The 14,861-nt window shown below is 38.4% G+C and overlaps 1 protein-coding gene across 1 annotated transcript in view; it reads right to left on the reverse strand.

The window, feature by feature from the left end:
* Nucleotides 1-14,861, reverse strand: part of eag (ether a go-go) — a 356,951-nt gene that overhangs the window by 212,901 nt on the left and 129,189 nt on the right. Inside the window, exon 4 of the mRNA XM_068229611.1 lies at nt 3,644-3,655. Within this exon, the coding sequence (XP_068085712.1) occupies nt 3,644-3,655 (12 nt within the window). The remainder of the gene's footprint in view (nt 1-3,643; nt 3,656-14,861) is intronic.

Consider the following 14,861-nt stretch of genomic DNA (forward strand, 5'->3'; position numbering starts at 1 on the left):
ACTATTACTATGTTCAAGGGAGGGGGAATTAGTCCGTCACTAAAATAATAACCTGAGCCGTTCAAGACAGTGAACAGTGTAAAAGTTACGAGTGTAATTAAATTCGAGAGTAATCAAACTATCAATTGAGGAAGTTCGTCGAAACGTTTGAAAGACAATGTTAAGTTAACGGCAATTGAAGTTAGAGTTAAAGTGAGTTAATTAATCTTAAAATAAAATAAAGATATTTAAATTTAAGGTCAATATTCAGTGATGAAATTTAAAGACAAATTAAATTAAAAGTATTTTCGTTTACGGGCAAATTTAATTTAAGCGTGAAAAGTTAAAATTAGAAATCAAAGTTAAAAATTTGAAATTGAGAAAATCAATATAAGAAAGTAAAGGATGAAAATGAAAACCTACAACCTGTTTTCTAGTCCTTGACTGGGTCAGGAATGTTATGAATGAATCATATATAGGCTATTAGTACGATGGGGTTGCCACTCCCAAAGTGATTTATTAATGACTGATAAATGCTATGAAATGAGAATGGAGAGTGCTGCTGGAATGAAAGATGACAGGAAAAACCGGAGTACCCGGAGAAAAACCTGTCTTGCCTCCGCTTTGTCCAGCACAAATCTCACATGGAATGAGAAGGATTTGAACCACGGTATCCAGCGGTGAGAGGCAGATGCGTTGCCGTCTGAGCCACGGAGGCTAAAATTAAACATATTTAGAGGTAAAATATTATATACTTAAAACTAAATGAATTTCTTCAATTTGTGCCACTGTTTCTCTGGGCGCTAAAGGCACACTGCCTCATTTTGGATTTCATTCAAGGGTTAAACCAGATACAATTTCTTACGTCATATGTTCTTCCAGATAAAAATTTTATCCCGGATTTGAGAGGGATTCCATTATCCGCGTTTGGATCTATGTCACAGCAGCGCTAATCACTTTCAAAAATAGTCTTAATTTTAAATTTTGAAAAAAGTTGTATATTTAAAGTATGCTAATATTGTGATGGTAACTTGGCTTAGGGAACTTACAGGGTTTTTGATTTTCACTAATTAACAACGCTTCGTGACAACGCGTGAAGTGTACGAAATTCTAAAACTATGCCAGACCAGAGGCAACCAATAGCTTTACCCAGATGTGAGCGAGATTTATGATTCCTCTATTCTAACGGGATTCGTGGGACGGCATTTTGATATATTTATCCACAGGAAATCTTGTCCTCGGATTTCATAATATAGATTGTTCTACTCTAACCTATACTATATCTATGAATTTAACTACAAACTTATAATATTGTATTTTCTTTATGATGCTTCAGAGCAGTGCGCAGCCACTGTTATTTCTAGACGTTTTTAAAAGAATCGCAGAAAGTTTTACTGGGGGATATTTATTGTACAGTGCCAGAGAAAACTTATGTATTACTGATCAAGACTCAAATTTCACCATATCTCAGATAACATAGCGGATACTCAGCAAGATGATATTATTTCGGAACGAATATGCATAGAGCAGTTGTTAGAAGGACATCCCTCTCATAGAGAATTTTGATAATCCTCTGAAATTATAGATTCTTGCATCTTGTAATTCAATTACCAAGTGTTTTGGTTCAATTAGCGTTAGAGTACTGCTTCAATGTTGTCTGTAACAGTGACTCACTGTTAATTTCATTCACTATCCGTGACAAACCAGCGCGAGAGTACAAGGTTGTGGTGGGGTAGGGATCGTTTCAAACATGTAGTACCCTTTGTTGTTAATCATGCTTTTGTTGTGGCAAAATTGATCGATAATTTCCCGCATGAAGACAACGATATACTAGAGCCATTATTTACACAAGAAATGGCACTATGGTCTGGATTCAGTTCAATATAATACCTGGTTATCTCAAGTGAGAATTTTTAACCCCACTCTTCCATAGTCGGTTCCCTCACATACCTCTTGTGGCCAGTAGAGCTGTCTATTTCACTCGCCAGTCTCTGCAAGGTATATATCAATAAGGACGATGACATACCACGCTTATTTCCTTATTTGTCATGTTAGAAGGCAATATTCCACTTCGTCTTTGGTTAGTTAGGTAGATGGACTCCTCAATTATTTAAGATTTCTCTGAGAAAATTTTGCTGCAAAACTTTCATGAACTTTGGATATGGATGAATTATAATTATGTCAATGATTAGGGCCTACTTCCTAATACATCATTAAACTTTTTCTTAATTGGCTGGTAACACATATGTGACTGGTTGCATACACTGTAGGGATTACAACGAAGTGGTACGGATTTATTAGTCTCGAGTCATCTCACTGTGAACGATGTTTCCTCTAATCATAAAGAAATATAAATTCAAATGATGAACTGAAGAATAGATTATACTTCGATACTTACTAATCCTTACTTTATCCTTGTAGAATTAAAGAGCATCTACTAACCTGTATGAGCAAATTTTCTTCAAAATCATGGACAGTCAAGAAGATAATTCTTATGACATGAAAAACATATCAATCATACAACACAATATCTCTTGACAAACTGACCATCATTTTCAACAGTGATATTGATTACAATTCTACAGATTTCTCTAAAATTCAATACTCAAACTCAAAGAGGTAACTGTTAGAGTCGAAGGAAATACATTCTATTCGTAAACACATATTCTAAATCACGGACATTCGACACTAGGCGTCGTCAAGAAATTTCCTGTTTCATTTCTGAGTAGCCAATTCACCCTACAACGTGATACTCCAGGCGGTGATTTTGGTTTGCCTGACTAGTAGATTTACAGAAGTTAAGGAAATGGATAAGGCATTTAAAAATCTTGAAACTAGTGATTAAATATTAAAATAAATTTACACGAGTTTCAGGAAAACCATTTACAGTAGTTAGTTACATACTCGTCATATATATATATATATATATATATATATATATATATATATATATATATATATATATTTACCTTACATGAATATGCTGGGTACTGTAAATGCGATGGATCAACGGTTGCATCTCTCTGAGCTGGAGTGTTGGTCCCCGAAGTCAATGATCATCTACAGGTACTTCAAATGTTGAAATTATACTAACTGCTGTAAATCTGGAAGAGTTGTCACCCCTGTACCTTGGATAAATGTAGAGAATACTACACACTTCTCTAAACGGGTTTATGAACGAAATTAAATCTTATGAGCTACTTCTCTGAGTTTGAGCATGTAATTTTGGATCATGCACATATTTACTTGCGTATAAATCGAATTCAAGTAAGGATATAAAATACATGCCCATAAAATGATAACAATATCAACACTTCCAGATGTTCAATAACTTCAAACAGAAGCCCAGGTACAGATAAATAACAGTATACAGAAATCATTTGGATAAATATTCATTACAGACGCTCCATCACGAATGCACTGGCAAAATGTGAGCTCCAAAATCAATGAATTAGATTAATTATAGATAATATTAAGATAGGGTTATATGAAGAATATATTAGAGATTAAATTACATGTTCACATTATACCTTGTTTATAAGCTGTAAGGAGAAATATTAAACTAAATTTTAATTGGTCAGGGACTAAGCGGCTACAGGGGAGAGGGGGATGTGTATTACCTTGTATCGATAGTATCAAAGTCGCCAACACGAACAGTACATACCTCGTGGGGTGCCTGGGGACAAGAACAGAAGTGGACAATTTCAAAATGGGCCGTGTGGGTGTATGTGCATTTTAGAACCTGTCCTTCCCTTCGTGATTAACTGAACATTCTTTCTTCGTATTTATTTCACATTTCATAAGAATTTTAATTAAAATTTCTATAGAATTAAAATAAGATAATGAATGAATCCAGGTTATTTTCTTATATGCAATGATAATATTAAAATATTCCTACAAGTTCTTTTATTGGATGAACTACTGCATACTACTCTCGCATAAACAAGCGCTATTTGTATCTGGATGACGAGCAAACTAGCTATGTAGCTAAGTATCAAACAACTAGCTAGATAACTACATATTTATATATGGTACTAAAAGTTTCAAAGGGTTCTACAGGTTTATATATACAGCTGTATAATATATATAATTAAGATAAGAATTTTGGTTTATAATTTGGATAGAACGTTTATTTTATGTATAAATAGTCACGAATTACAATCTGTTTAATGAACCAGATGCATACGATTGTTGACAACACCCCGCGTACATTTGTTGAGCTAAATCTTGGGATCGAGTTCATTTACAGTAACGGTAAAAAGTTTAGGACCACATAAACAAACCTAAAATTGTGCTGCTAGACCTCCTGAACTCTCGCATCTAATATGATATACGTCATCTGATTTAATTGAGTTATACACTTTTAACTGTTGGAAGGTCACATCAGAAAGTCAAAACTTTTAGATATTTTATGACTATATACTCTAATTGGTTGCACGTTTCACAACCAAGATTCTTTTGTAGTCTTTTTAATAGGTGGGGGTCATTTTAGTATACATATAAAAATTCCGAAAAAATGCGGCAGCGATTTTTATGTTAATTTTTTCAAACCAGCGCTATGATTGTATATTTTCCCTTGTTCTTTGCATAGGTCTTAGGGTGAGCTATTGGCATCAGAAATGTGTTCTTGTGTGCCATTTGCAAAGTGCAAGTGAAACTATCAGGGCAGATAAGTCTGACGCCGATAGCTCTCCCCGAGACCTTGGGTCACACACGACAAAGACAAAGAAAAATCAACCACCTTGGAGAAGCTTAACAAAACACGCAAAAGAACGGTGACATATACTTTAGGAATTTTTTATATGTGTACTAAAATGAACCCCACCTATTGCTAAGTCTGCAAAAAAAATCTTGGTGATGACATGCAACCAATTACAGTATACAGTACAGTATATCACCGGGCGAGTTGGGCGTGCGGTTAGGAGCGCGCAGCTCTGAGCTTGCATCCGGGAGATAGTGGGTTCGAATCCCACTATCGGCAGCCCTGAAGATGGTTTTCCGTGGTTTCCGAATTTCACACCAGGCAAATGCTGGGGCTGTACCTTAATTAAGGCCACGGCCGCTTTCTTCCCATTCCAAGGCCTTTCCTATCCCATCGTGTCCATAAGACTTATCTGTGACGGTGCGATGTAAAGAAAAATAGCAAAAAAAAATTACATTATATTACCAAAATGTTTTATTTTGTTGGTGCGGATTTCCAAGTGTTAAAAATTCATATCTTCTACAGTATTCAGACTAACTTAATTAAATCAGGCGACATATATCCTATAAGGTGTGATAGCTGAGAAATAAAATTACAGAGGTCTAGTGGCACAATGTTAGGTTCTAGATGACATTTCGTGATTTATTTACGTGGTCCTAAACTTTTGACCGGTATTGTAGTTGGTTGTAATCTTGTACACCTCTCACACTGACCTTACCTTGAATTATTCAGCAAATTAGAATTGCTGTGAAAGGAGTTGACGCTCGTTCTTCACACGTGGGGTGTCGTCATACCAACACGCACCCCCCCCCCCCCCGCACGACCGTTATCGTAACATTTCAGGCTCAACGCTTGAGTCATAAAAACTGTATTTTCTGTGAAAATGTGTAGCTATGAAAATCAGGAGGCTAGAATACGCGAACTTTTAGAAGATGAAAGATATGAGGAAGATTTCAGTGAGTCACATCCAGAAAAAAAGTAACAATATTGTGAGGAAGTTATCGGTTATCTTCAGAAATCTTGACATGGTCGGAATTAACGAGCAGATAATATTTTATTCAAACAATCCTGAACAGAAACTTGTACCCCGAATGTTCCTACGTGAACATGGGAGGGAATGGGAATTAGTGAATCCCACGTTGCTTGAGAGAGTCTAAATTGAAATCCTACCAAACACCATTCCGAAAGGAACGGCAAAATTAACTGGTGCTGACGACTCCAATAAGCCAATAAACGTCCAAGAACGAGCTCCGAAACAATCATGGTGCACATTATGCCCCAGAAGCAAAGATATAAAGAATAAATCATACTGTGAATGGTGTTGTAACGTGATGTGTCTGAAATATACGAAAAATATGTGTGCAAAATATTACGAAGGTTCAGGCGTACTACAAAGTGACTAAGTTTCTGACCTTGTCTTATGTCGAGTGCACTGTTGTATGTCTCTACTTAAACTTGATAACGGAAACATTGGGTACAATTCAATAATATTCATACATTGATTTGTTTTGTACTGAAATGTAGTAATTGAGAAATTAGTTTCATTTGCTTGGCTCTTCTATAGATATATAAAGTGCATTCAATAGCTTTTGTATGCTAGTCTCTTGTGTAAACATAATATATTTGTTAAAAAAATCTTTATATAAGTAGTAGTAGTATGAAATGATAATGGGGTTGTCAACACCCCGCGCGACTACGAACGTTGCAAATGAGTGCGCATCCCTGTGAGGGTTTTATAAATGAAACCATTCTTCTGTGACGACAAATTGAATCGAAAAGAGAGGAGAAGCACGGCCAAAGAAGATGTTTGGTCCTTGTCTCTGTCACAGGTCCCCAAAAGTTCCCAAATGCTGTCAAAATCCATTGTTAAATACAGTATTAGTATTTTCGTGCGATAATCGGCTGACATAATAAGTCCGACTGAATGGTCAGCGTACTGGCCTTCGGTTCAGAGAGTCCCGGGTTCGATTCCCGGCCGGTTTGGGGATTTTAATCGCTCTGATAAATTCTTCAGGCACTGGGACTGGGTGTATATGTCCGTCCCAATACTCTCCTCATCGTATTCAGACAGCATACCACACTACCACCCACCACTGAAACACGCAATAGTGATAACATCCCTCCATAGTGGTTGGCGTCAGGAAGGGCATCCGGCCGTAAAACAGGGCAAAATCTACGCAGTTCTCACCCGAGACCCCACAGGTGTGGGGAAAAGCGGCACGAAACGAAGAATAATTGGCTGACATAATAACCATTCTTTAGAAAAAGAAGATTGGACGACAACGTATCAAGACAATCAAATGCCTTCAGATCTCCTACTTGGACACATACTAAGAAATGACCTCTATCTATCAGATCTTTCAGCTGTTATTATAAGGTAAAATATAGGAATGAAGAGACCTCGGGAAAAGGTGAACTTCTTAGGCAAGTAACACATGTCCAGCACAGAACAGTTGATCCATTTGCAAACGTCACAGCGCACTCACTATAGCAGTCAATAATATCCTGGAGACCTGACAGGGCACAGGGAAAGGTGCAAGAAGAAGGAAATATTGCATAAAAATCAGAGGATTTAATATTAAATCCTCTTGTTGTTTAAACAAATATTCCTACAAAATTATACTGCGAATTTCAAGACGTTTGCATATCAACTTGTTTCCGGAGAATATTTGCGTTTCCTTTTAATGGCTGGTAACAAATTCCATACTTCAATCTACCTAAAATATTGTTATAATTTAAAAATAATTTTATGAAAGAATTCCTTTCGCCAAATGGAGAATCAATATATTACATCGACTTATCTGTCAGTTAGTAAAGGTAATAATGTACCTTTCTTAATTGAAAGAAGTTTATTGTTTAATTGTTCAAGCTGAGTTAGGGCACGTAAACGTGACTTATCTAAACAGTGTCACTATGAATATAGACGTTTACAACAGAAAGATTCTGCTCAAAAAGAATCCTTCCCAGGTCATTTAATGTTATACTACTGTACTACATTGGGTCTTCACCGGCCTTGTTTGCGTAAGTTTTTCTTCGTCTCTAGCTCCCATATTCAATATGAGGACTGTTTTTACTGAATTATTTATTGTTTAAATACGTAAACTATTGACGATTGTGTTGCTTCGAAGACGGCAAAAATGTTTGGAAAACTAGGAAAATCTACCTCCCGTGACATTCCAGCCATTAGATACTGTATTGGTAATTTTTATAATTACTTTGGACATTAATGAGTTTTACCCCTGTTCTCATTTTAAAACCATATATGCCACAATTGGACTGCTTAAATATGTCTCGTCACAATGCATCCTAAGCTCCACGATTTTCAATAGCTGGATTAACATAATCGCTGAAACGTACGACTTCCTTCTCAAAAGACATCTCGTTAAGGACAGGGGAAAACTTACTACAATTATAGGCTGTAATTTTTTAAATTCAAGATGGCTGAAATTGTAGTTTAGGGGAAGTTGTAGACATTCTCAAAATACCTCCATAAATTCTAGTCCTATCGATAAATGTAACAGAAGGAAAGAAAAATAAAATCTACGGCGGCGACTAATAATGGAAGTACTTACGATTTTAAATATTATTCAATTTATTTTCTGCATCCTACCGTTTTTTGCATTGATGGTACTAAAAGCCATCTTAGGTAATGACCATTTCAAGAAATCTTTTCTCTTAAACAAATTCCGTGCGCGTAGAGGCGCGCGGCTGTGAGCTTGCATCCGGGAGATAGGGAGTTCGAATCCCACTGTCGGCAGCCCTGAAGATGGTTTTCCGTGGTTTCCCATTTTCACACCAGGCAAATGCTGGGGCTGTACCTTAATTAAGGCCACGGCCGCTTCCTTCCAACTCCTAGGCCATTCCTATCCCATCGTCGCCATAAGACCTATCTGTGTCGGTGCGACGTAAAGCCCCTAGAAAAAAAATTTAACAAATCCTCTGTATTATTCAGTTCATTGAAAAATGAAAATTTCTTTAAATTCATCCCAGACTTGAAGCAGACATTTTCCATCCCCAGTGCCCCTTGCTTACCCTGGAGAATATGATTTCCCATTTCCATTCACGTCGGTCATAAATCATATTGATGCGTTCGAAACACTGCGGTTGTCTTCAATCTTAGAGTAAAGGTCGCGGCGCTGTGGCAGAAGATAGGTAATAACTCTGTGTATGCACTTCGTCTACGTCAGCACAACATAAAATGCACAGCGATCGTAAATATTCGTCAAGTCAAGACGTTATTTTGTTTGACCAAGACGCAGTGAATATCGGAAAACAGTTTCAGCGCACGAGGACCAAGAAAACCACTTCTTTTCAAATATTCTAGAACGACTCTCTTCTGTACTGTACTTCATATCTTGGTGTGACTGTTTGCCCATTTTGGGATCAATAATAAAAAACGGACCCACCCGCGACCCTTGAGAAACGCCTTTATGTTGCTTAGCAACAACGTTTGAGTTCCCGCATCACCCACTTGACATCACGACGTGCTCAAGCCCCTCCTTTAGCGGCATCGTGTGATGGAATAGAAGATAATATGCCTAATTGTAATACGATTTATAGTCTTGTAATCGTGAACCATGTGCTTGATTGATGGGAAACTACATATTTCATGGGTTAGTGGTAAAGTGTTGACTTCCGCATCCAACAATCAAGGGTTCAAACGCGGAACGGACAGTCCGATTAGGAGGAAGTCCACTCATCAATTTATGTTGCATGATTTTGGAATCCATAACAAATCTCTACTGTATATTTGACACTTACACAACAAAATTAAAATTCAGTGATACGTCTCGTAATAGAGTTCATAAAAATGGCATCAGTTACCCTGTGCAGGCATATTGCTCTGACGCTTGTTAAGCTGCCTACGATCAATTTCGATGCTTCATTTCAGTTACACGTTTGTGTCAGAAGAGTGAGAATTTGAAATTCTATTGGGAGAACTATCGACGAATTTTAGTCTGATCAGTAAATACAACGTGTGTATCCGTGGTGTATGCAAGGTCGTACCGATGGCGTGGCGAGATTTCCCCCCTCCAAGTGAGCAATCACAGAAAGGGCGCAATAAATGACTATCAAATCCAAGAAAGAAACAAGGTTTAAGTAGTAGATTGGTACGACCTGCTGTGTAAATAAAAGGGAATTAAAAAGTAAGCCTTCTGAGATTTAGTAAAAACACTACAGGAGTTGTCAGTAGCTGCGTCTGCAGATAGCTAGTAACTGAACATCGCCCTGCTGGCGATTTAATAAATGAGATTGATTCGCTCAAAGCAAGGAAATTAAAATGAAAATTATATTTAAAATACAATTTATGGGAAGAGATATTTTTCACTAACACTCATAACAAAATATTTATAGCTTTTTAATAAAATATTACAGTGAATTGAAAATTTTGAATTTGTAATCCTTTGCAGATTATCATTTGATATGAATATAATTTTAATTCACCTCATATGTTCTCAACTCCTACTTGTATCCCCCGTATTGCTTTATTTCTAATTAACAATGTATGTACTCTACATAGTGAGAAACAAATAGAACCTGTTCTTTATTATACATCACACGAATATCAATGTTCAATAACTGCCACAAACAATAGGTTGCAAATTTTGTTTTATTTTCAATTTTTAAGAAAATAGGTACAATTTGTTATTCATTTACTGCAGTGATACATTTAATTTGTTGCGTAAGATGTTTTTCATCAATATACAAGGTGTCATCAAAATGTTCCCGTTTGAGGGCGATGCTGCAGCGGACACGCAACGTAGCGTGACTCCGATGCGGGTATATAAGCACGGACATGTAGGCAAAGGGATTAGTGTGGCAGTTGTGTTATGCCGAGGTGCGTGCGTTAAATGCGGCCACGTAAACTATGGCGACGTTATTACCAGATGCGTCCAAACAGGACCAACGTGTTTTTATTCTGTTCATGGCTGCCGAAGGGCAAACGACGATGGACATCCATCGGAAAATGAAAACTGTGTATGGGGCAGCATGTCTGTCGAAAACCACCGCTGGTGAATGGTGCACCAAGTTCCGTGCGGGTCGCGTATCTACAAAAGACGTGGGTCGATCTGTAAGGCCAGCCTCATCCATTACGGACAACAACAAACGGGCGGAGAATGGTGCGATTAGAGCGGAACTGTGCATAGTACTGATCTCTCCCCATGCGATTATCACACCTTCGATCCCCTCAAAAATGTCTTTAAGGGTCGACGCGTCCTGTCGGAGGAGGATGCGCAGCAGGGGGTTGCGAACTTCTTCACGCAGCAGGACACGGTGTTTTTACCATACAGGGATCTTAAACCCGGTGCGTCGGTGTGATGCGTGCCTCATTGCTCAAGGCGATTTAGCCTGATTGGCATCCCGATTCAGGACTGAACGGCCGTCTAACGTAAACTTTTTGATCGCCCCTTATAGCTTATTCACTTATTATTTTTCAAGAATAAATCATTTTTATTAAACCTACTCATAAAGTTGTAAAATCTGCTAAATCTGTGTAGAAAAAATCTTGCAGGAAGGTGATTATCTGGGAGAGGGATGGGGTGCAGCTTTGGCAGTTTTGTTGGTGGCGCAGGATCATCTTAGTATGGCCCTGTTTACATATCAATATTCTACTTCCGACAAAAATGCAGTCACGTTTTTGTTTCCATGATCTTGGGTTTCAACGGACGGCTCTCAACCAACAAAAATAATAATATTAAAAATAGTATGGTGTCAGCTGCCGACTGGATGTGTTTCAGTGTGACGCTTTTTGAGGCTGCCTGAGTGTCAGTTTCGACGTAGAAATAAGCAGTCGTCTTTTGACTGGTCTATGGATGAGTTTTAATTAGTTTTGTCTGGAAAACATCGTATGTGTATTCAAATATATTCTACATGCCTACGACATGTTCCACGGAATACTAGATGGACAATGTTCCATTTTTCCAAACCCAACTACCTCTGCTTCATTTGAATCCACGATCATAGTATGTGTGACCCGTTGAGCGGAAAGAGACCTAAAGTAGCATTTTTCATTTTTGAGATTATTTATTTCTAAAATTCGCATCAGATACTTATTTTTTATTTAGCTTATGGCTAGTACATAACTCTAAATACAAACATTAAGTTATAACAAAATTATACCTCTTCAAACAATCAACCAATCTCAAAAACAGTTCACAAATTCAAATCTGAACTGCCCAACCATTGCGCAACCCCGTCAGAGCACACACAAACTCCTTCAGCTGACTGGAATATGACCTCCTTGGACTCTACCAGCCGATAGAAATAAACAGTCGTCTCTTGACTGACCTATGGATGAGTTTTAATTAGTTTTGTCGGGAAAACATCGTATGTGTATCCAAAGATATTATTCCTCTGTTTGGCTGAATAGCCCTTATGTTAAGAATATTGATGTTGTTCTGAATCAGACGATGCGCATTGTCAGCGGCGCAGTCAGATCTACTCCTCTTTTTTGGTTTGCCATCCTTGAGCCTCGCGTATTTTTTTTTTTATAATCACAGGAATAGAACCAGCTTTTGGGTGGTTAGGCCGTGTGCATAATGCAGAGTTTCGTCCAGACGTGCCATTTGGACTCATCAGCTGGAATGGCACGCCCCTCCAGGACTCTGCTTAGCAGTGGCAGACCAAACTGTGTGGCCCCGCCGTGTTAGCAAATCAAGTTTGCTAACCTGCTAAAGGAGAAAAGATTTCTCCGTTCAAAAAATGCTCCCCCTGGGGATGATTTGCTAACACGGCGGGGCCACACAGTTTGGTCTGCCACTGCTAAGCAGAGTCCTGGAGGGGCGTGCCATTCCAGCTGATGAGTCCAAATGGCACGTCTGGACGAAACTCTGCATTATGCACACGGCCTAACCACCCAAAAGCTGGTTCTATTCCTGTGATTATAAGATCTGCGGCCGTGAAAGCCTTTTTTGAAGTTTTTTTTTTGTCTGCGTATTCTTGGAGGTGTTGTGTGGAGGAGCGCATACCCCACTTAATCAACAATGACCCACATTACGGACTCTGTTGAGAAGAACCCAAGTTATTCTGAGGAGATTAAAACCAGGTGGTGGGTGTTGAAGATTAAAGAGGGTCTGCCATTCATATGGAGCTGTGTTGATCCACTCCAATCAGAACCGTTAAAGTTCCTATTGATGAACTCCCTTGCAGTCTGAATGGGCGGAGATCTTGATTTCAGACGTCCATATCTATCAACCATGTCTTCATGAATGGGAAGACCTGGGTTCATTGTTATCTTCCAGAACTCGCGTATTAGGTTGTTTTGTCTGCGTATTCGTGGAAGTGTTATGTGGCTCAAGGCTGGCAAACCAAAAAAGAGGAGTAGATCTGACTGCACCGCTGACAATACGCATCGTCTAATTCAGAAAAACATCAATATTCTTAACTTAAGGTCTATTCAGCCAAACAGAGGAATAATACTCGCCTGTAGAGTATACCAGTCCCAATGCTGACGACCTAAGAGTGGATACAATACTTCAGAAAATATTAATTATTGACTGTTGTCATTAGGGAAACTGTATTTTGAGGAAAGCGCAACTATAGTTTTCACTCATTTTCTTACCAATGTTTTCGCATCATGGAGTGGTGGAGACTGAAACTGCTACGTAACTTAGTTTGTTACGATGACCCATAGGTAACGCAAAAATTCAAAACATCGAAATGCAATTTTTACACTCCATACACATTTCTTCAAAGATGGACAAAACCAGGTGAATGCTTACCAAGCGGAAACAACTTGGACTGGACCACATGGAGATCACTAAACAGGTTAAGAACAGGTGTTCGAAAGTCTAAGGACAACCTAGTGAAATGGGGATATTTGGAGGTATCACCACTATGTGAATGCGGAGAGGTGCAGACTACCAAGAATCTGTGTCAGTCTTCGTGTTGCCCTGATGCTTTCAGTGAGGCACAAGGAAATGCAGCCACAATTGCTCGTTTCCGGGCAAGGACTATTTAATACCATGTTGGTACATATGTGCATAAATTCGTTCTGTTTCATTGCTACTAAATTTTAAAGTAAAAACAAACAAAAAGTTCTACTGTATGCTTCTGATTCGAGTAAATAAATGTTCGGCTCTACTGTAAAATATCCACTGCCGACCTTTTGGTCCCTTTTCACGCAACGGGTCACACTTGGAGACCGACTTTTTATCACTGTTCTACTGAGGGAGCCAGGGATGATGATTAGAAATATTTCTTATAAGGTCCTAAAAATTGCTTCACTGAGCTCGATAGCTGCAGTCGCTTAAGTGCGGCCACTATCCAGTATTCGGGAGATAGTAGGTTTGAACCCCACTGTCGGCAGCTCTGAAGATGGTTTTCCGTGGTTTCCCTTTTTCACACCAGACAAATGCCTGGGCTGTACCTTAATTAAGGCCACGCTCGCTTCCTTCCCACTCCTAGGCCTTTCCTATCCCATCGTCGCCATAAGACCTATCTGTGTCGGTGAGACGTAAAGCAACTTGCAAAAAAAAATTGCTTCTTTCTGATTCATTTTTCTGCTGTTATTTCTAGACTGAAAACTGTTAAAATATCCAAGTCAGATTCAGTAGACATATTATGGAATTCTGCAAAGTGATATGGACACTTTTCAATCTTATAATGTGGACATCATCTACAAGATCTGGTAGTTTTTACGTAAACTCATGTTCCTCAACAATGGGTACAGGGAATGAAATTTCCTTTTGTATTTGGGTTGAACGAGTATATAACTGAGAGTATTTAACTTACGATCAATTTTTATGTCTCGATTGACAGATAAAACAGTAGGCTACCAGTCATAAAAAGAATAAAAAATCTGAAAAGTAATTTTTATGAAATGGCGCTTCAAAATTTGTGCTAAATATGTGACGTCACACACATACTCTGTTATAAGATGGCACTGTGTTGACTCGCGCGCTCAGTTGGAGGTTAGCTGTCGCTGTGAATACATCGTGGTAAGTCCTACTTTTACATCCGAAGTCTTAAAATATGTCTCGTATTTCACATGTCACAGGTCTATACTACACCGAGTTATTAGCCACATTCCAATTGTACCACTTTCTACTGAATAAAGTGTATTATCCACAAAATATTTGTCTTTCATTTGTAATAATTAAGTCTACGAAACCCTCAAAACCCTGCGGTAGTTACAATAGTGACAACCTACCGCCAGTTGTTTGTTTTACGCAGCACT

The sequence above is a fragment of the Anabrus simplex genome, chromosome 11 (assembly GCF_040414725.1).
Source record: "Anabrus simplex isolate iqAnaSimp1 chromosome 11, ASM4041472v1, whole genome shotgun sequence".
Taxonomy (NCBI): domain Eukaryota; kingdom Metazoa; phylum Arthropoda; class Insecta; order Orthoptera; family Tettigoniidae; genus Anabrus; species Anabrus simplex.